Here is a 22,255-nt window from a genome sequence, read left to right as displayed (position 1 = left end):
CCTCAGCCTGAACTGAACTCTGACTCATGAAGAAGCGCTGACCTTACAGAATCTGAACTTCCTTTTCTCGTGGCTCACAGCGCCGCTGTCAGCTCAGCCTAACCGGAGAGGCAGGAAGAAGTGTGACGCAACCAGAAAGGCAGATGCTTCCTAAACAGTGCTTACACGTCTGCACTGAGCCAGCAGCTTACTTACTAGATGACAGTTATGTGACTGCATTAAGGTGCCAATGACACCATTTAACTTTAGCACATAAAAAAGGCAGCTAGCGAGAACAGCTGTTTGCATTTGTGTTATTATCAGCTGCAGGTCAGGCAAGAAGTAAAGGAAGTCAGTGACATGGCGTGTTTTTCTTTTTATGATCTATATTTTAAAACTACAAATACATTTCTGACAGATTTAGTGTGAAACTTCAGCTTTGTTACATCGATCACGTTTATGATGTTTGGGTCATTATTTGGTGGTTTTTCCTGCTTCATTCTAAGAGCTCATAGTCTTACTGTCATGGGGACCCAGGGTTCATGTGTTTGTGGACTTGTTTATATTTCTCGGGCTGGCAGTCCTCACTGGTTGCCCTGCCTGTGTGTCTGTTTAACATGTATGTGCTGTTGTTGTTGTTGGCGGTGTCCTGGTTTCCCTGGGACACCAGGCCTGGAGAGTGTTTCCCACCGTGAGGCCAGCCACACCCGAGGAAGGATAACTACACGCACCTATCGCTGATCAGCTGATCTGTTTAACAGAGTAGCTGAGCTGCAGTGGATTGCTGTGAGAAACCCAGTCAGCTAGTTTGCAACCGTGTCTTGGTTCCAGGTCTTTGCATGTACTAACAGCAGCCTGTTGTTGTTTGCAGAGGGTTGCAGAAACAAGTAGAAGCAGTGGAGCGCTGTTGTACGTCAGGATACGATGACTCACCACAGCACAGGAGCAGGGAGCGAGCACAGGAAGAAACCCCGTGGAGAGGATTATTTGCACCTTTGTCCTTTGATTCATTGTAAATAAACGCACTGAACTCTGCACAGGACGTCCTGCGTTTAGGCCCTACTCTCTCCATCTCTGACACTCACTCTGGTTTTCTTTGTCTGTGCTTCTTTCCCAGCTTGTGTGATTGTTTAAGGAAACGTTTTGTTTCGTTTGTGTTCAGTCAGTTTTCACTCAGTTGTCGGTCAGTTTATCTGTCTGTGGGTGTTTCTTGGATTTTCTGTTTGCTTTCTGCAGCATCTTGTGTTTTCTCCTTTTTTAAGTTTCCTTAAGACCCCGGCCAGTTGACAAGAGGGCCTTTGGGTTTCTGTTTGGTTAGTTTAACCCAGTAAAACTGCAAATTTTAATAATTCATGTGTCTAGCATTCATGTCAGGTATATGGGAAACAGTACTTTTTTTTTGAGGTCTATAGAAAACATTAGTATTAGGAGAACCCGGTGAACCGACAGGCCAGACTCCCCAACGTTTCACCATAAAACTGCAATCATTGTTTTTAAGCCTTCATGACAACATTAAAGTTGGCCTAATAGTCCCATATTTTTATTCTTGGACTAACGTATGTTTGCAAAATGATCCTTTTTACCTCTGCTTGGCCTTCGTCCTGCCCTGCGGTTCATCCATGTAACTTTTTGGCCACCTTCCCTTTAAACCACATTACTTCTGATTGGCCTGGAAATTTGGCTGTTGGCCTACTGGGCTCACTGTCAGAGCTGTATGCCTGGTGTGAATGTATAAGGGGCAACCACTCTCACTGACGTTCTACAGATTCGAACATAGAAAGCAGCTGTATGGTTTGAAGGCTGAGCCTTTGACTCGCATGCATTTATCTTATTCTTTGAAATGCTGCCTATTGTAATAGTACACATGAGAGAAAATAAAGAGGAGCAGAGTAGTCCGCTTTAAAACAATCACACTCAACATCTTCTTTCTTTATAAAATTGCTGCAGTAACACATTAACACGTGGTTGCAGTTCCCACCGTTGAACAGCTTCACATGTCTGAAGCAAAGCGTGGAAATGTTAGCATTACACATTTAAATGCGTGTTTAGAGACACATGTGCTCCTGAATGCCGTTTGAAGTTCAGATAGCATCGCACTGAAATACATGAACTCTTTGCTCATCGTAATTCTGGAGCAGTAATGTACTTTGGACGGGGTTAATATTTGCCTCACTACGCTCAAACACACACCCACACAAACAGCCTGGTCCAGTGTTCGTGTGTAACATGAGATATTTGATACATAAACTGCTTTTTGTGTCACTCAATTTCATTTTATTTCTATTGTCCCAAATCATTCAGCCCAAGTCACTTTATAAGGATCACAAGCCAACGGTGTCATTGGAAACAGGAACGAGTCAAAAATCAAACTCAGAAGCTTTCAACGGTTTTCAGAAAGAAAAAAACTATCGAAACACCAAAGATGTGAAAGGCAGAGGTGAGTGCTGGGCTGGGATTAATTAACACTCAGGACTCAAGTTCTTCATTGGTGTTATTTAGCAGGTGAGTGTGCAGACAGCCAATGGAATAAAGCAGCATAACATTATTTAACTGTTAACAATTAAGAAGAAAATTTAGCAGCGACGTGTGAGTGAAGCTTGTGTCCAGCAGAGGGCAGCAGTGCTTCTTTTACAAAGGAGGTGAGGCGGTACCTGCAGAGAACAGAGGAGCGGGGAATGAAACAGATATTAAAGTTTACTCATAATCCTGAAAAGATGAACATAAATAAACCCTGCCAACACATTACTATGAATCAAAGTCAGATCTTTACAGCTGCAGCTTCATATTTGTATGTGCACGCAGCACTCTGGTGATGACCATCATTTTAATGGATGATCTTTCCAAGAGTCAGAATTTACAGCAGAGAAAGGGCCGCATATTTAAATACAGACAGTGGATCAATAGTGAAACACGTTAACAGTTCTGTAAAACATTATGTGTATTGACTCTGGTGCTCTGTGTCCTGTAGTCTGGGAGCTCATTGATCCGCGTAATCAATGAGACACGACAGCGTTAGATCACCGCTGCTGAGGACAGTGTTCGATTATTAACGAGGAAGTGCGCAGCGAGTGATACTTAATCACTGGAATTTACATCCAGCAGGCAGTTATTTAAACGGCCTCCAAACATGTCCGAATCTCTTCGTGAGCAAGACGCTCACAAACGGAGGCCTCGTGCTTTGCTCAAGGGCACTTCTACTGAATATGCAGTGACAAAGAGACGCGATTAGTCTTTTATATTCTACTTTTTAACCTTTATGTTTTCCCAGACTGGGAATTTAATTACTTTGTGATTAAAGAACTAAAAACGGACATTATAATAAGCCACCAAGACAAAGAACCTCATTAGCGGCTCTCGCTGCTCCTTCTTGGGACACGTGTGCCTTAATGTAACCGCTGTCTCGGGTGATTGATTTTAAATGAAGCCCAATTGTGAAATAAGCTTTTAAATTAGGACAAGCATTTCCCATACAAAGGTTATTAACGGGCTGCTATTTTCTACATTCTCAGGAAGAGTATTGAAATATTATATTATCTACTGATTTGTGTCCATGCGCATCAAATTGTCCAATTTCTCCAAGTGTTGTGGTTTCACCACCCACACCAGAGACCAGTTTGATCAAAAGTGAACCACAATTTTGACACTTGTTGGTATCAAATAATCACTCATCTGCTGGGTAAAAGCACCAGTTCTTCCTGTTCGTTATCACATTGGTATACCAGCCTATATGCCAGCATCAGTCCAGTTTTAAAGTTGCCTGACTTACTTATCTGAATCTCAGATCCTCCTCCCAGACTGCAGCATGCATCTCTGTGTGAGGGAGGTGCAGGGGGGAGACACAACCCCCCTTTCCTGTTGCTAGAATTTGTTGCAACTTGAGTCACTTCCTGCATTTGTGAGTTCTGGTTCAGTTTTGAACAGGTTGGTTAGCTTTAATTAGAGTTACCATTTATTTTATTATTTTTGCTATAAGCAGTAAAGACGAGAGACAAATGAGAATAAACTGCAGTAGCTCCTTAAAGAAAGAAAATAACGTGGCTGACAGAACTGGCTCTGTGTTAACATGTAGACAAAGGAGCAACGTGCAACACGAGCACTTAATTTAACTGAGACAGAAGATTGTTTTTACACTTGGATCTTTCAGAATAAGCTTTACTCAACAAACTCAGAACTGTAACCTGCCCATCCTGGTTTACTTCACATTATAGGTTTGTAGGCCTGCCATTCACACGTTACATGCAGTGAGATTCTCAGAAAATACAGAGAACCCCGGAGTCCTGCAGGTTTTAGATGTGTCCTTGATCCAGCACAGCTGATTCAAATGGCTAAATGACCTCCTCAACATGTCTTGACTTTCTTCAGAGGCCTGGCAATGAACTAATCATTTGATTCAGGTGTGCTGACCCAGGGTGAGACCTAAAACCTGCAGGACACCGGCCATGAGGCCTGGAGTTGGACACCCCTGCTTTAAACTATGAGCAAAGAGCACTTCAAATGGTCTAAAACATGCTGAAATGCTGTGTTTGTTTCATTTTCTACTCATATGAAATCAAGAAGTGCCACGTGGGATGAAGAAGCGTAAACGCTGCATGTTCGTTTCATGATGAAAGCACCTTTGCCAGCCTTCAAATGTCACTGAGGAGAAAAAAGTTAACCAGCAGCCTGACGCAGGTACTGAATAGTAGCAGCTCAGGCTCACACCTTTAACACTTCTCAACACTTTAATAATAAGTCTGAGCTGTTATTAAACTGCAGCAGAGATCCAGGCTTTAATCCAAGGATACCGCCTTTGAGGAAACATCTGAAGGCGATGAACTCCTGACTCTGTTAGTCCTGCGGCAGGTTGCCATCCTGCCCGGGGCGCACCCTGCACCTCTCTCTATGACAGCTGAAGACTCCAGCTGGGGCCACACTGCAGAACTGAAGTGGAAGAAATGAATGAATGGAACTACAACACAATCGGCTCACTGTTCCTCCTGGTTACATTTGGAAATAACTGGAAAAGTCATCACATAAAGAAAACCGTGTAAGTCACAGAGGTGTCCAGTGAAAAAGCCCAAGATGGAAACTGACTATAAAACTCCTTTATGGATGAGCTCACGCCCACATAAGCCCTAAACTGCTTTAAAGTCGTATACTTTACAACTACAGAGGCTTGCTTCATTTTAATGTTTCCAGGTAAATAAAAGAAACACATGAGACGTGTTGTGTTAGAGGAGTTCATGACCCACATGACTCGTGGGTCACTGTGTCAAAGGTTAAGAGCTTGTTTTGTTTTGCAGGGCTGAACTCCTGAAATCCCACCTCATCATCCGTCCCCAGTACAGTGTCACATCTGCTCGCAACAGCAACAACTTCATATTAAAGAAAACTGTCCACGACCTTCCAGAAATTCCAATAATTAAATCCAAGTTGCAGGTGGAACAACTGAAACTCCATCATGCAGTAGAAGAAGGAAGTCACAGTAAAAACTGAACATGTGATTGGTCTCCAGCAGACAGTGAGGGTGGAAAAATGAAGGGCTTTTTTAGAAAACCATTAAATGAATGCATAACATAAAGTGCTGTGGATATTAAATCCATCTTAATTAAAGGAAATATTTGACAGAAAAGGTAAATAAATTAAAAGTACAAAATAAATGATCATCGTTTGATCCTGATACCAGAGCCACCTGAAAAAGGACTAAATTTTATCTCCAAAGTGACGACGCACAGGCTTCGTCGTTTTGTTTATTTGGTAATATATTCAGTTAAATGCAAATCTTGCTCCTGGATTCTTTTTGATGCATCTAAAAAGCTTTATTTATTTATTTATGCATTACTTGATGATTAGTTATTTATTCATTCGTTTTGGACATTTGTTTCCTCCAGAAACAAACACAAATGTCTTCTGGTTTGTTCAGTTTACACTCTCACCTTCATGTCACTCCAGGATTAAATCACTTTTTATTCAAACGGGTATCATTGGCAAAAAGTGTCGTTTAGCCCAAGATAATGTTAATGGTGTGAAACTGGATATTTCCTGATTCTATTGATCTGTTTGTCAAGCCAACAGCTGTCCGTGTATCTTTGTAGTTTTATCTTCAGTTTAACGAGCTCTGTTGGCCTCATGATCGACTCACTGATGAGTAACCTGAAAACTCGAGATTTTACCTCCAGACATTAGAAAGGAATGTGGATTTATCTCCCACATGTTGTTGTTGTATAACGATGATCACGACCACATGTCCTTCCGTGTGACTCAATTGACAAGTTTAAACCAAGTGACAACCTCGGGGGCTGAAACAGAAGCGGCAAAGGCTGCAGTTCCTCTGATGGCCATTTGAAGCTGTGTCCTGTAGCCCATACGTTTCTGTAGACCTCCAGGTTAAAATCAAGCTGGAAAAGGAAGCCAACGTAGAAGTTCTGCAGTTCCTCCAGAGTCCTCTATGTGTGTTGTTGGGGGAAACTTCAAAACCAGAGTTTTCGGTGGTTAACTTCACATTGGAAACGTTCTTGTCCTTCCCTTTTAGAGACTAACTGTGAGGGCCATTCATATGTGTGTTTATTGAGTTGTCCCTTAGTTTTACTTGAACTTTATGTTTTTATTTGTTTTTATGCCTGAAAGTGTGTGTGTGTGTGTGTGTGTGTGTGTGTGTGTGTGTGTGTGTGTGTGTGTTACTATTAAGGTGTAACAAGGAAGTCAAGAAACCTCATTACATGAGGCTCAGAGAAAATACTTCAAAGGACAAATATGGACGAAAACTCGCTGCTCTGTGCTGACCGATGGAAATCTCCACTGCTCTGCCCATCAGAGCAGAAATGATCTTTGTGTTTCCCCTTCCTCTCCACCTGCAGCTGCTCCTGCATGGCAACCAGGCTGAAGCTCAGTCCCATTTACGAGCAAAAACCTTCCTAAATCCTTCACATCTCTGCATGCTTTCTTGTAAAGTTGCCAAAAGCTGCCAAATGTTTGAGTGTTTTTATCTTCTAAAATTACACAGTGCAAAACTGTAAATGCAGAAACCACCTGTATTATCACACAGTGACTTTCAGTGGGACAAAAGCTGAAACTGAAAGGTGATTGATCCTCAGGAACAGTGAGTTCTGTTTGAGGTGATGGCAACACAAAGCTTGATAGCTTGATGCGCTGCAGGAGCACTTGCTTTTGTTTTCTGCTCTCCAAACAAAGGGCATGCAAGCAAAGTCTGCCAGCAGGTAAACATGCATGCAGAGTGTGCAGGACGCCACTGTGTCTGCAGACAGAAAGCACAAGGTTTACAGTACTAAAACTCTAGCACCACACCGCAGATTCATCTATGTGCAACAGTCTGTGGAGATTAGTGCAATACTCATGAAATCCCCTCTTGCTATGGAATATAAGAGCTCCCATGCACTCTTTGCATTAAACCTGATTTTTTTGTGACAATAATTGTTTAACGGTTCATAAGTGACAGTTAATAATTAAAATGTACTGTGAGATTTCTACATTTACGAGTGTTATTTCTCATTTTTTACATTTTACTACATGTCGCCTCTCGCCTCCTGCTGACGGCTGGTTTGTTTGTTCGAGGGTTTAATATTTAACTCGGTCACGCACGTCTATTCCTAACCAGCTGACTACCCTCCCTTCAGATCACAGGTCCAGTAACTGAGTACTGAACTGAGAAAACTGATAGGTGTCATCAAGCCTGTGCAGAGTCTCACTTGAAGCCGGGCAACACTCAGAGACTGATGGTCCGTCCATCTGTTGGTGTGCGCCTTTGAAGCTTGTCGTCTTCCGGATTCATTTTCTGCATTTTGCTTTTCTTGGACTTGAACAGAGATGGGACCTCGTACAGGAGGTAAGAACATCTCGCTTTACTTTCCAAACTCTGAACATGTGAGAAAAAAGAGCAGAGACCCCTACAGGAGCCATGACTCTCAGCAACGTCACAAACAACACACAAGATACAAGAAATTTAAAAAGTTGTAAGAAAGTCAAAGTTCAGAGCTTTAGTCTTTATTTATTTATTTCTCTTTAGTTTCAAAGCTGCTTGTAATAAGTCAACAACAGCAACTTCTCAGTTTATCCCACATGAGCTGCTTTTCCATCAGTGGCTGGCAGATGGTTCTCCTGCATGTGTCACTGATGCAGAGTTAATAGAGTTCAGCTTGTCTGGTTAATTCTTATTATAACCTTTAAAAATAATGTTTCTTTTCCATTTTTGTCACGTGAAAAAGAATTGTCATGTTATGACTGCATGTACTGATGGATACTGACTTCCCACATTTACTTCACTACACGAGGAAGACAGTAAATTATTATCCTGCAGAGGAAGAACTGTGATGACTCAAAGGCAACCATTTCCTTCATGAAGCAAATAAACGCACTTTATTGTTTGACTGTCGTTTTCTTATCCGGGTGAATCTTCGCCGAGTCAGCCGCTCTTAATAAAACGACCTAAGCGTGGATCTGTGTGATCGTGTGAGACTCCACAAACACAGCATCATTTTGTGTTCTGATACATTTATGGAAATAAATAAATGGACATGACGAAACTTTAAAAAGTGACCCAGAGGTTTTGGGCAAAATCAGTTTTAACACAAATTATTACATATGTGATAAAACTGTTTGCTTCAACACATTAACAGTTTTACACCTCAAGTCATCAAAGACTGTAAGGGCGAGGGAGCAGAGCGGCCTACACTTTCTCACGCTCAGCTAATCGTGTAATGATCACGACCCCCGGGCGTCACATGTCAGTGGTTTAACCTCTTCACTCATAGCAACCTCAAGAAACGTTCCTCTGTCTACTATATGTTTTTTAATGTTGCTGTTAATGTTACAACTGTAACCACTCAAACTGCTTCTCCGTTCTCATGACAACTGCAGCAGAGCAAACATGGCTTCAGAGTCACGCGTAGGTTTATGTGCTACAAAGGGAGAAAACGAATGAATCGCCGTTAAACTCGTCTGGCGTGAATGTGCAGCAGCGGCGAGGCGCTCGTCACACTGCCTCGTCTCACAGCAGAAGGAACAACTCAGTCAGCACCATGAACTCTGTTAGCCCGGCTTATCTCTGCTATTGAAAGAAGCGTAGCTTCTTATCAAAGCATGTTTGAACTGAATTGTTGGAAGTTAAATTCAGGAAGTCAAACACAGAACTGGGTCAGCTTTAATCGTTATTATTGAAAACATGGGAGTCTCCATCTCATCACTTCAACACTTTCCTTCTGTCCAGGGCCAAGTTTTCCCTGATGGGTGGGGTAGTGAGGGAGAAGCATAAATACATGCATACACATCATATTATTACTACAATGTGTATATTTTCATTCATTTAAAGGTGGCTTATTGTGAATAATCCCCCTCTTGCCTCTGTATAATATCAGGAAATATCTCTGATGTGGTGACGTTAGGCACACGGCTCTGACTCACAAAGCTCAGCTGCTGTTCAAACCTGTGTGTGACCTGCAGATGATCCGAGCAGCGCTGGCCTAAATCGGCTCAGAGGGCAAAGAACTAAAATAACTTGTTTCAGGGAGCAAACTTTGAGATTCAACCAAAATGAATCATGCAGAGCTGCTCTAGTACATCAGAGCAGGAACTCAAGATGTTGATGTCAATATTCATTTGGTAAATAACTCAAATGTTTTCGCTGACATGTAAAATATAATCAACAGAGTATTAAGGTTATAGAAACTTCTTTGTCTCCATCAGTCACAGCATCCAAGGATGAGAAAGCTGTCACAGGTGGATGTGGCGGAGGTCATGGTGGAGGTCGTGGCGGAGGTCGTGGCGGAGGTCGTGGTGGAGGTCGTGGCGGAGGTCATGGCGGAGGTCGGGGAGAAGCCCGGGTGAGAAGCTGCAGTGATGGAAACATATACACCCGAGGACGAGTCGGTCTCCCCAGCACCTCCTCCTCCCTGGTGCTCTCCAACCCCAAATCTGGTAATAAAAATGCTGAACAACTGAAGGAAGGAGCAGCTTTAGACCTCCACACTGTCAGTGTCGTCTTTGCTTTTCCAAATATGGAAACCAAACTGCTTTTAGTCATAAAAATCTGCCAAATCCAACATGGAAAGTTACCCACTGTGGCGACTCCTTGTGAATAAGGGAGCAGCCAAAAGCAGCTTGCATTAAATATAAAATGTCTTTTACTTTTGTCTCAGTCCTCAAGAGACCAGTGAGCACAGAGGAGCTACAAGAACCAGGAGGACCCTACATCAAGAAAACCTTCACGGTAAATTCATTTTACACACTTCAAAGAGTTTTCTATCAAGCTGAGGTAAAAACTTGTAACATTTTTTTCACAGTACAAGAGAAAAATGAGCGAATGGGACACCTTCTTTCTTTAAAAATGCTGTTCTATTATTTCAATGTGAACATGTTTCAAAGATGATTGTGGATGGTGTTGGTGCTGGAGTGAGTGTAACAGGTGTCAGGAAAGACAAATGCTTCACAGGCTTCATGAACAAAACACTAGATGAGAACGACGATGTCTTTTTCTCACTTTCTGTGTAAAAGACTTTTGCATAGCACACACCCACATGTGTGACTGTCGTCTGCGTGTCTGCAGATTGTCGGTGATGCAGTGGGCTGGGGCTTTGTGGTCAGAGGAAACAGGCCGTGCCACATCCAGGCCGTGGAGCCTCAGGGTCCAGCTGCTCTCGCAGGGATGAAGGTAAGCGTGACAGGCCACGTGGCTACTGAAGGAAGCCCAGTCACAACCAAAGCAGTTAGAAGTAGAGGAAGAAGCTACTGCTGTGAATTTATGCACCAAATATCCTGATATTGTGCTGAAGAGATACCAACTGAAGCTGAACTGTACTGTTGTTTGTACCACAACACGGTGATGGGCTGGCAAAATCCAACTCTGTTAAGGAACTGATGTTGATTTGAGCAGAGGACACTTGAAAAAGTTTGTACTTCCTGTCTCGTGTCCTGATCTGCAGGTTCGCCAGTTTGTGGTTTCAGTCAACGGCCTCAACGTTCTTGATCTGGACTACCGGACAGTCAGCTATCTGATCCTTACTGGGCCCAGAACTGTGGTGATGGAAGTAATGGAAGAGGCTGAAAACTGAAATTAGAGTTATGTGACCTACGTGTGCCCTGTTCCAGTTTTTCCTACAAAGACTGCAAAGATGCAACCGTTTGTTAGGAATTACACGGGAAGTCTTCTGTTTTTAAACTGTTGCTGAGCTGATGATGGGTGCGGTTGTTTTCAGAAGGGACACTTTTATATATTTGAAAGATGATTTTGCAAAATCTGAGTAGCTTCATCAGGAATGAGTCAGGCTGCGATCCAGAGAGTAGAGTTTATCAGCGATGTGCGATCGGATAAAGTGGTGAAAGGTTTCTATTGAAATGAATGTTCAGCCATGACGGATTTGTTCATACATGCACCGTGGACAGGATATTTTCCACAGTTATTTCTCCCGTGTAGCACACATGCTGCAGGGAATAGTCCAGTCCTGATACTTTAAACTACTGGAAATAAAAATGAGGCAAAGCTGCTGAATGCAGTGTGTAGGAGGCGGCACACATGGTGCCAGCAGTGCGTGGAATACTAGCTGTGCTGCTCAGACATCACAACAAGTTACTAGCAACAATGTGCTGGCTTTGTACTGTAGCAGCTCTTATATTATATCAGCTAAATGCATTCTGGCTCAATGAGTCCAACAAGAATAACAGTGGAAAGGAGAAAACGTTGGCTGAACGCGTTTATTTTCAGGCGTTTTGAGACACGCCTGCACGCCGTCGACTTTCACAGTGACTCCCAAAGTGACATGATGTTGACAACAGTTGTTGTCTTTTCTTACTGTGACGGGTTGGACTTTTAACCCCACGCGCCACCTCACTTCCTCGTCCACACACAAATACATTACTTACGTCCATCACAAGAGTGTTTACACACACCTGAACCCCCACGCCTGGAAACTCTTCCTGCTCTTTAGCCCTTCGTTGTGTTTGCCTTTCCATCTGCTCGTGTCTGATTCCCAGTAAAGAAGCTTCGAGTGTAGAGAAGTGTGAAGTAGATCAATTTAAACTTACGGACGGAGCGGCTGTAACTGCACTGCTTAGTTTTGAAGCCTCTCTAAAGTGTCTCTTATTCTTTTATCTTTTTATACCTGTTTTTATAACGTGCCTGTGTGAGAGAGAGTTTGTGGGATATGTAAAGCCTCTCGGCGGGCAGCACTTTGCTCTCTGCGGGAGGATCCTGGAGACTCGGTGACTCTTTTGGCTCCTCTTGCGTCGTTAACGCTGTTTTCAGTTTGAAGGATCGTTGTTTAAAATACCAGCTGCTGGAGATTTTATTGAGAAACTGAATTTTTAAAATGTGTTTCACTTTTTCATTTTCCGACAAAAGAAATAATCAGTATTTAATGTGTAACTGTATATGTTACCTCTTTGCTTAATTATTTTGTAATTTGCTTCAAACTACTGTTCCTTTCTTTTATTTGTGCATGTTTAATTGCTTGCATTTCAGTTTCGTTGTGACTGTAAGTAAGCTTTAATTTTTTAATGCTGAATACAAATAAAACCCTTCAGTGACAAAGACAGGCTCTCCTGTTGTATTCTTTATAGTGATTAAAGCTCATTAGTTGGAAGACGTGTAACAGAAATGTTACAAAGAATGTTCTGAAAACATCAGACAAATTGTATAACCAACCAGATTAATACGAAGCAAAATAAACCAAAGTATATTGATCGGTTTGAGCTTAACTGTCTGTTTCCAGTAACTTAAAGTCATCACAGATAATCTCATCCTCCCACTGATGGCTCGCATGTTTGCTCTGGTTTCTCTCACCATCACCAAACACGCCGCGTTAACGCTGACTAATAATTAACCGTTCATCTCAAGAGTTTCTTGGTTAAATGTAAGTTAGAAAAAAACAGCCAGTTCATAAAAACAGGCTTTAATGATCTCAGAGTTGCAGAATGTGCACTGCTGTTCCAAGAAGAAGTGATGTTACAGTCGACCCCGAGGAGCAAAGTTCACTGTCCTCTGTTTACTTTTAACCCTTTATCCCTGCAGCTGCTGACAGGGGCGAGTTTGAGAGCTTTGTTTCACCTTTTCAGCGTCATTCTCTCCGCTGCCCTGCTCATCACTACCACAGCTTTTACTTCAAGTGTTCACGCCTCACTAATGGCAGATCTATCTCTTATTGTCATATTCAGGTTCTTGCCCTCGTCTCAAGAGTGGCATCTTATCTTAAAAAGTTTGAGGGAGTTTCAGAAAACACATTCAACACAAACACACAAGCCTGCCAACATGATGTAACACAGCTCTGGCTGTGAGCACAGGAGCACCTGCCCACTTTAAAACCTTAAAATCTCATGTATAGCTCATGCACATATCTTTCTACGTAGCACTTTTAATTCTTATCCCTACTTTTATTTTTTCATGTCTATTTAAGTGCTATTTATGACACTATGTTTGCACTGAAGCACCGCAGCAATTTCCTAATGTTGTAAACCTGCTCAACATTTGGCAATAAACCCCTTTCTGATTCTGATTCTGATTCTGATTTTGTTCGTGAGAGGAAGATCATTCAGACGAACTTTGTCTTAAAGTAGCTAAAGCAGCTTATTTCATACAGAGGATGAATCGAGGGCTCGTGAATTATGCAAAGCTACTTCAGAGCAGATAAATAGTGACATGTGTCATCAGGATGAGATTAAAAAACTATTACCAGCCAGTAGAAAGGAAAATAAACCTTAGTAAACAACAAAGCAATAGAATTTGTCATAAACTACTGCAAGTGATTATAATCAGGTCACAGAGACCAATGGACAAAGTTAACGACTTCTACAGAAACCACAGCATCTGATGATGACAGAAACATTCAAGGTTATAAACTGATGGCATCTTAAACAGGCTGACATATTAAAACAAAACACTTGAACACTACAGGACATCAGACCAGCACAAGTCTCACCGAAGGCTCAGAAGCTACTCGAGTCGTTATCAATATCTTCAAAAACTGCTCCCCACCATTACAGCTAAGATCATATCTAATATTTTAAATCTCATGAAAGAATCGAGGCTTGGCATGATAGTGATTGTTGTATAATAAATTCACTGTCACTATGAAGAGTGCATGAATGTACTGTCAGGAAGGGCAGCATAGTAATGCTAGAACAGAGTCACACTGGATCCCAGTCAGGAAATAAACATCAGGACATGATTTCAGGATATTTTACTCTTACTCCCCTGGATGGTGTCAGATGTGCTGACAGCTAACAGTGGCAGTGATAAAGGGGTGGATAGTATTGCACTTACAGCTGCGCGGCTCTGTTTCAAGCACGATCGTGGTTACTGTGATATCTACGCCAACAGCAACGTGTTGGACAGACGGAATAATAACGAGCTGCTAACACAGTAAGTGTGTGCAGGACAAAAGCTCAGATGTGGAAGAACAGGAACACACAGAACCAGCAGTGTGCTCAGCAGCTTCTCACAGCTTGGTGTTTTTTATTATTGTTGCTTTGGAACAATTAAAATCAGTCCAATCACATTGCTGTGATGTAAATAGACGGGAGAGATTAACTTTGAGTTATGTCTTTTGCATGAGCTTAAAATATAATCTAGCACAGCCGTTTACAGAAACAAATAAACATGACAAAAAACTACCAAGGCTTTGGTGAATTTTTAAAGATTTTGTTTTTTGAAAGAGCAAACTGATGAGCAGGATTTGTTTCTGTTGATGTCACATGACTCTAATGTTTCAATTTTAAGACAATGAAGGGTTTGAAAATGGGCTGTAGGACAGCGTGATGTGTTGTTTTCTTTTAAATTAACCTGCTGAAGTGAGCCGAGAAAGAGCTGTCCAAAGAAATGTTTGGTTACTAAATGAAATATTCTTAAAATCACACATATGCCTCCTGACATCTAAACAGAGAATCTGTAAATAAGCTTCTCAGCAGCTATTTCTCATTTCTAAAGGTTAATTACTGTTTGCAAAGTGTTTGCAGGTCTCAGAGTATATGCAGGTGCAGCTTTGCAATTGTGTGTGCTGTCTGTTGAACCGTGACTAGCCTCTAAAGTAGCTGCAGTATCGAAAACAATACTTGCAGTTCAAATCTTTAACTTTTAGGTAAGAAGAGAATCCAGGATGTAAAAGAGTCCTTCACACAGATGTTTGACTGGTTACAACTGAAGCTTTAAGTCAAACACAGAAACAGACTGTAAATATGTCTTTGAAGCTGCGCTGTCAGTGCTGCAAAAACTATGGATCACCTTTGTTGCACTGCCCCCTACTGGCAGAACCAAGGTCCACCAAAAAGCCTCTTTTTTAGTAGATACTGTGAAACTATAAACCATATTTATAGTTTATAGTTTGCATAGTAAACGCTAATAAGAACAGATGCTCTGTGGGAGTAATCTGTAAATGATATTCTTTGAAGTGTTGTTGAATAGATTATGCAGAATAATTTCATACATACTGCTGTCCCGTTGAGACTGATGATGTCTCCCTGTCATCCTCGTAGAGCCGTGTCAGTGTGCTTCACGCAGCCCTCTGTATCCTCGGTGGAGGAGCGCATCATTATTATTTTCCTTTCAGTCACAATCAAGACGTGTTGCAAGACTCTATCTGTGACTCTGCAGGTGAACAGGGTCATATTTTCAGCTTCAGCATGAGCAGAAATATAATTTGTGTTCATTTGAATCTTGTGGTTCAGTCGGTTCATCTATGACCAGCCACAGGCTCCCGTCAGCTGAACCCTGTCACATAATGAAGCCTTGGCTCGCTGGCTGATCAGTGCACAAGGAGACACTTTGCTTATATTCCCAACAAAGAGTTTTCTTGCACAACACGATCAGACAGAGAAATGTTGGCATGAGAAATCAGCCTGGCTGCAACCAGACAGTCAGAGAAGAGTCATGACAGCAAATATCTGCTTTTTAGATTATTTTTTGTCACAAAGATGAAAAAGATGATGTTTAATGCACACGCCTAATTATAAATGTCACACGACACCACATACTGTACTGTATTTGCACTAGTGCCTATTCAGATTACAGTAAACTCTCCCGAGCTCTGTCGGTGTGAGTGTAATATGCTCTGAGGTGCACTGCACTCTAAAAATACAGTTTGGACAGAAACTCCCATTGAAGAAAACTCAGTGAGACACACTGTTTATTCAAGCTGCTGTTTGAGAGCCATGAAACTCAACATCTGAGGGGAACACATTTTTCCTGTTAAATATTTATGATTATGATAATACAAGAGACTCCAAAGACCTCAATTTCTACTGTTAAAAGCAACATGCTCACCAAACAAACCCGGAATATCCGAGGCACAAAAGAAACTTAACCTTCACCTTCAGGTCACAAAGCCCATTATTCATTCAAGGCTCTGCACTATCTCAAAGTAGAGATGGCACGATACCACTTTTTTATGTCCGATACCGATACCGATATCATAAATTTGGATATCTGCCGATACCGATATGAATCCGATATAGTGTTTTTTAATCAACAAAACTGTTTTTTTAAAAATATCTTGCTGCATTTTGTATAAGTTCATACTCAAGTTTAAAACAACAACTACACTAAAGCTATTCTGTTATACCTGTATGCAAAAAAAAAAAAAATTTCATAGTTCAGCAATACTGATCAATCTAATAAACTTAAACCTACACCATCCTCCCTATTCTGGTATTTTAAAGAGTACTTAGCATAAATATTAAGCAACCTAACTAATAGGGTTCCAACTCCCAGCAACAACAAAAATAAATAAAAAATAGGGAACCACCCCCTCACGCTCCACCTCATGATGCTTAATCAACGTAATCAACCTTAATTTGATGCAGTGTGAAAAAAAAAATGCACAGAAATCAATTATTTTTCAAGAAATATTAAATAGATTCAACATCTTTCTTCAACAAAATTGCAGACTGCACAGATGGTACCTTCTCAAAGGAAAAAGTACTATAGCTTACTAGGGTATATATATTAGACTTAATAGTCACTATACACAGTAATTGACTTCTATTCATTTTACATCAAATTAAAACTTTGGGTGTAAGATTTGGATAATTATTTATTAAAAGCTAGACATTTTAAATGAGAATAAGAAAGAAAAGTATGTCTTTGTGCCCCCTTTTCCCTGTTCATGCCCTATCGGCCCCCCTGGCTAAACTTTGCTAGATCCGCCCCTGCACAGTTACCAGCCGTCAGCTACGTAGAAAAAGATCCTGGTGTAGAAAGTAATAATAAATAAATTCTAACAACAGCTGATCAAGCTTAAACGTGCTGCTGTTGTTCAGCCGCTGGTTTCCTCTTTCTGGTGCAAAGTGGGCCAAAAACAAACCAGAGACACGGACTCGCGACAGAAAAGCCGATCAGCTGATCATTAAGCAGTTTCATGATTGAAGTAGCAGCCGGAGAGCGAGAGGCAGTCGGTTAAGCTTAATGCAGGAATGCTTTACAAACATTCAGAGATGGACTTACACACTTGCTTTACTTCTCTCGGGGATAACTTTGTCGGAGATGAAATGCCGGGTTGCTAGCGAAGCTCCACATGCTATCCAGACCACCGACAGGTCCCGCATGCCACAGCCGCTCTATCACGTGATGCCTACTGCTCCGACGTGCTAACGTTCTGAGGTGAGTTACGGCGTGTTGCAAGTTTTGTGAGGTGCTTTCGTGATATTTAATGGATCGGATTACATTTTTTATTTTTCTCCGATATCCGATCCAGTAATTTAGGTCAGTATCGGACCGATACCGATACGTAATATCGGATCGGTCCATCTCTATCTCAAAGATAGCAACACCTGCTCATTCAGTGCTGAAACTTCTGTGTGGTTGTTACTATGTTGCTGTGAAATCCCAAAGATGACATGATCGGTGAAGAAATGAGCAATTTAAAATGTAGGGAAAAGGGAAATGTAGCGTCTTTTTCATCTTAATGCCAACAAAAGCCTTGACGGTGTCACAGTCCCTGGGTTTCTGGTCCCTGTCGTGTTGCTATTTCTTCTTTTATTCTAGTTTTTCAGGTTTTGATTATGTGTTTGTTGAATTTTCTGAGTTTCTATTATTTTAGTATTATGTAGGTCTTAGTTCTTTCATTTTTAAGTCTTTGGTTAGTGAGTTTAATTTATGGCTTTGGTAATGACGAGTTTTGGTTTTTTGTGTTTGGTTCTTGCCTTTCATTACTGTTATCAGCTTAAGTAGTGGTTTCCCCAACCCAGCCTTAGGTTATAACCCAGTGTACTGCTAGTGCTGATCACAATGGATGAACTCTGAGTTGAGGTCAAGCAGGATTGTCTATAAACTATGAGGTTCGCAGACAATCTGTACTGATAGTCAGGAGCAGGTGGAGGAATGAAAGTCGGTGGTTCAGCAATGGTTTTCCTGGTGTTCCTCCTTTTGTCTCTTTTACATGTTTAGACTTTCACTAGTTGTTGTTGCCTTGGTAAATTTTTCAATTCAGTTTTATTCATACAGCGCCAAATCACAACAACAGTCACCTCAAAGTGCTTTACACAGTAAGGTGGACCCTCCAATAATACATACAGAGAAAAACCCAACAATCAGCGCAAGTTCCTGGTTTTGCCTCCCTGTGTGTTCTCGAGTCCTTTCCCCTTGTGTTTTTGATTTTACCCATTGGATTATTTTTGCGTTTGGAAACTGGCATCTAGATATTGTAGGGACTACTTTTTGTTGACATAGCTAAGTTGTGAGTGACAGCAGCAAAAACAGATGAGGAAAATAGTTTAACATTTAACCAACAAGTGTAATTAGTGACATGATTGGGTATAAAAAAATAATCGCAGACATCATAAAGAGGCTGGATTCAGCAAAGATGGAGAAGCGTTCACTGCCGTGGCAAATAGCTTAGCAGTATTTTAATAATGTTTCCCAATTTTGTTTCTGTGGTGCACAATATCATTCAGTCTCTGCACACAAGGCAAAGTGGTTTTTGAACCCAAAGGCAGCTTTGAATGAACACATTTATTGCTGCATCCACAAAGTCAGCTCAAATTCTACTGTGCAATGAAAACATTCAACCCACAAATGCGTCTCTGAGCTCGTTTAATAAAGAGAGCGCGCCAAACTGTCCTGGGTTTGACCAATCAGAACTGGACATGGCACAGCAGCCTGCACACCTGTGAAGACGCCATTAACGGTAAACTGTTTGCAGCTGGGTTTTTGAGCAGATGACAAAAGTCACACATTCTGCATGCATGACTGTGCAGTACGTTTTAAAATCCTACAGCTGGAGAAAACTGTGAAAACTGGGCCTCATCACTTCCTGAACATCTAGTGTTGTGAAGACAAAGCTCATCCAGCACCTTTCTGTTTGTTTTTCCAACATGCTGCAGGCATCAACTTCAAAATGAGAATATATTTTTCAAAACAGTAATGAAATTGTCTGTTTCGACATTCGGTTTTATTCCGTTTTATATAAGGTATAAATTACTGCCTTCTGTGTTTCTCTTTCTCAGATGAAGAGGGAATAAATGCAGATGTTTAATTTTTAATTCGCCATAGCTACAGCTCATTTGTGCCTTCACCACCCTCCAATGGATCTTAGTGACAGTTGCTATTCAGCCAATAATGTTTCGCAAAGAAAGTCCCATTCATCTTCCTTTGTCATGGATTTTTAGATTTACAACGAGCCACCTGCCCCAAACTGAAGGAGGCATATTAACAGGATCATATTGGGCGTCTCGGAGCATTTACCCAGGGGTCACAGAAACACACATTTCGCTCCTGTCGGTGCTCAATCTGCCTGCCGCTCAAACGCATTTTTCTGCTGCCTCGTCTCGCTTTAAATGAGGTAAAAGGAATGAATAGCTGCAGGCGTGGATGGTGAATGAAGCGGGAAACACCCATCAATCCACTGCAAGTCTCAACTGAAGGGAGTCTTACGGAAGAAGTTAACTTGGATACAAAGTACCACAGAGAGGTGGGAAGTGAGACACTTTTACCTTCAAATTAAAAGAGAGACTGTAACGCGCATCGAGCCCTGCTCCAGGTCTGTTATACGTTACATGTAGCTCATCTGAGTAATGAGAGGACGCAAAAACCTGTTTAAAATCCGAATCTGACCGTCTATAAAATGACGGGCAGTGAATACAGGATGAGAAACAGATCTCTAAAAAGAAATCAGACTCTAATTATAAAATAAATACACAATAAATAATTTGCCTCTTTTCCAGTAGATTTATTTCTACCTTTAATCTCTTTAGATAACGACACAAGTTAAACTCAACTTCCTGTAAAACACTTAAAACAAACTAACTAAACAAGAACTTTGAAAGTATGTTGTTTGTTTGTTTGTTTGTTTCGGACTTTTTCCTTTCATAGCTTCTGGACTGCAGCGCGTGCCTGTGTCTTTACTAAGGTCTACATAAATGCACCAGCTGGAGCTCGGAGCTGAAACATGTTCACGTGTTTGCTCAGCAGCGGCTCACTGGGAGGCTGGTAATGGTTTGTGGGTCCTTCAGATTCTGTTGAACTGGATTCATCGTCCTACATCATATACAACACGTAAGCGTGTGTTTTGTATGTACTACTATTTTAATATTCAATACTGCAAAACTGGACCAATCAAAGCGAGTTCAGACGACATCAGAATCACAGCAGCGTCGTCATGTTTATTGTTCTGGTGCGCACTGGCTCCTTCTGCATAATACGAAACTGGCCAAGAAGGATGAAACATGTTGTAGCAAGTTTGTAACTTTATTTTGAAATTTTGAATCGGCAGTCCCGCGCAGCACTCCGTGTAACTTGTCTCGGGGTCGAGAGCGGAGTTGGTGAACAGTGTGAATCAGAGTCGCTGTGGGGACTGCTGAGCTCGCCACACAGCTGTCAGGAGGAGAGCCGCGGAACCTGCAAACTTATGAACTGAGAAGGTAAAGCTGCTCTTTATTCACACGCCGCACAGTTGTTCCGAAATCAGCTTTGAAAATCTGCGACCCTTTTCTCCCCACTTCCACGCGCTGTGGTGCTGCGGGTGGCGCAGCGTGCAGACCTCACCTGCGCTCTTTTCAATTAAGAAACTTCCGCTGCTTTTATTTACTGTAATTAAGAGGTGCGGAGAGAGATGGCGTAGCATGTGTTATAGTGTTTGTTAGCACCGGGTGGCTGTGCAGGAGTGCGCAAAAGCCGATTCCACTGAACGCGCAGCGTCCGGGCTTCTCCTCACTGAGGAGCTGGTTTAGCTGTCAGTGTATTCACGACCCCAGCAGATCTTCAGCGGTGCCTAACACGTGTTAGAAGCTGATCAGCGTCCTAACAGCCCAAGTCCTTCCTGCATTATTACAAAAACTGGACATTAAATATTTGTTTTCTCTTTTTTAACTTTAATTTCTTCAGAAATATTAAAGCAGTATTGCTCTCAGTAGCAAAATCTGTTTGATGGCAGCAGAAACGGTTGGTCTTAATACTGGGGCGATGAATATATCACATCAAAAATATCAGAAAATTGGCTAAAGAACCGAATATTAGAAACAGACACAGCCATTTCTGAGACAAACGTGTAGGTGCTGTAACGAACAAGTAACTGCAATTATTTTTATTTGTATTATTTAATACATTTTTTGAATGTTTCCCTCAGACATTTGCAGGAGTAAACATGCTTTACTTTATTTACCTTGAAATTCTTACAGAAGTATTATATTTGAGTAATAACTCAGTTCTATAAATGTTTAGAATTTACCACATTATTTCTTTTACATTGATAAAAAAATACTTTGCAATGTCCTGCTGTGGGGTGAAAATTGTGACAGTAAGCATAGAAAGACACTTAACACAGTCACAACCCAAAGGAATGTGATGGGAGGGGCACTGTAGTCCTGCAGTGGCCCAGAGATCACATCGTCACATCTCCATTAAGATCTCAGTGCAAAGCTCCACAAACACGTCTGCCTTCATATTTCTGCACATTCAGAATATGAATGTGTTTTAACTGTGAATGGATTCATAAACATGGACAGAAATGACTGAATTTAACTTATGATAACAGGATGACATGATGTTTTTCTCCATGTCTTCATCTTCTTCACCTTCCTCTGCCATGGCTCCCTTTCTCACTCCCCCTTCTCCTCCTCCCTCCTTTTTCTTATCTTTGCACTACTCCATCCTCCCTCACATCCTGCTTTGTCCTCTTCCTCATTCTTTCCTTTCTGCTCCTCTTTCTTTCACCTCTCTCTACGTTCTTTTACCTCCTTTGTCATCCTCTCTGGGTTGTCTGACTCCTGTTCTGTTGCCTCCTAATCTCACGCCCTGACCCGTCCTTTCCTGCTCGTTCATTTCTTTTTTTACTTCCTCTTTTTTCCACCCTGTTGTCTGCTTTCT

The 22,255-nt window shown here is 41.5% G+C and overlaps 2 protein-coding genes across 3 annotated transcripts in view; both read left to right on the top strand.

Annotated features, from left to right (window-relative positions):
* Window positions 1-7,610: 7,610 nt before the first annotated feature.
* LOC147303204 (DEP domain-containing mTOR-interacting protein-like) lies at window positions 7,611-12,490 on the top strand. The gene is made up of 5 exons (XM_086281000.1): window positions 7,611-7,801; window positions 9,658-9,888; window positions 10,110-10,180; window positions 10,517-10,621; window positions 10,893-12,490. Exons 1-5 carry the CDS (start codon window positions 7,783-7,785, stop codon window positions 11,019-11,021), a joined length of 555 nt encoding a protein of 184 aa, XP_086137126.1. The 5' UTR covers window positions 7,611-7,782; the 3' UTR covers window positions 11,022-12,490.
* Window positions 12,491-20,340: 7,850 nt separating this feature from the next.
* Window positions 20,341-22,255, top strand: part of col14a1b (collagen, type XIV, alpha 1b) — a 159,924-nt gene continuing 158,009 nt past the window's right edge. For both annotated transcript variants that reach the window (XM_086279670.1, XM_086279669.1), the window contains exons 1-2: window positions 20,341-20,446; window positions 20,664-20,811. The gene's annotated coding sequence lies outside the window, so the exon portion shown is untranslated. The remainder of the gene's footprint in view (window positions 20,447-20,663; window positions 20,812-22,255) is intronic.

Source organism: Aulonocara sp. 'chitande type north' Nkhata Bay, linkage group LG22 (genome assembly GCF_057382095.1).
Source record: "Aulonocara sp. 'chitande type north' Nkhata Bay isolate Kocher_YH1m ecotype deep benthic linkage group LG22, A_spYH_male_GT1.1, whole genome shotgun sequence".
Lineage (NCBI taxonomy): Eukaryota > Metazoa > Chordata > Actinopteri > Cichliformes > Cichlidae > Aulonocara > Aulonocara sp. 'chitande type north' Nkhata Bay.
Note: the sequence above shows the minus strand (reverse complement) of the source record. Positions and strands in the feature narration are given on the sequence as shown.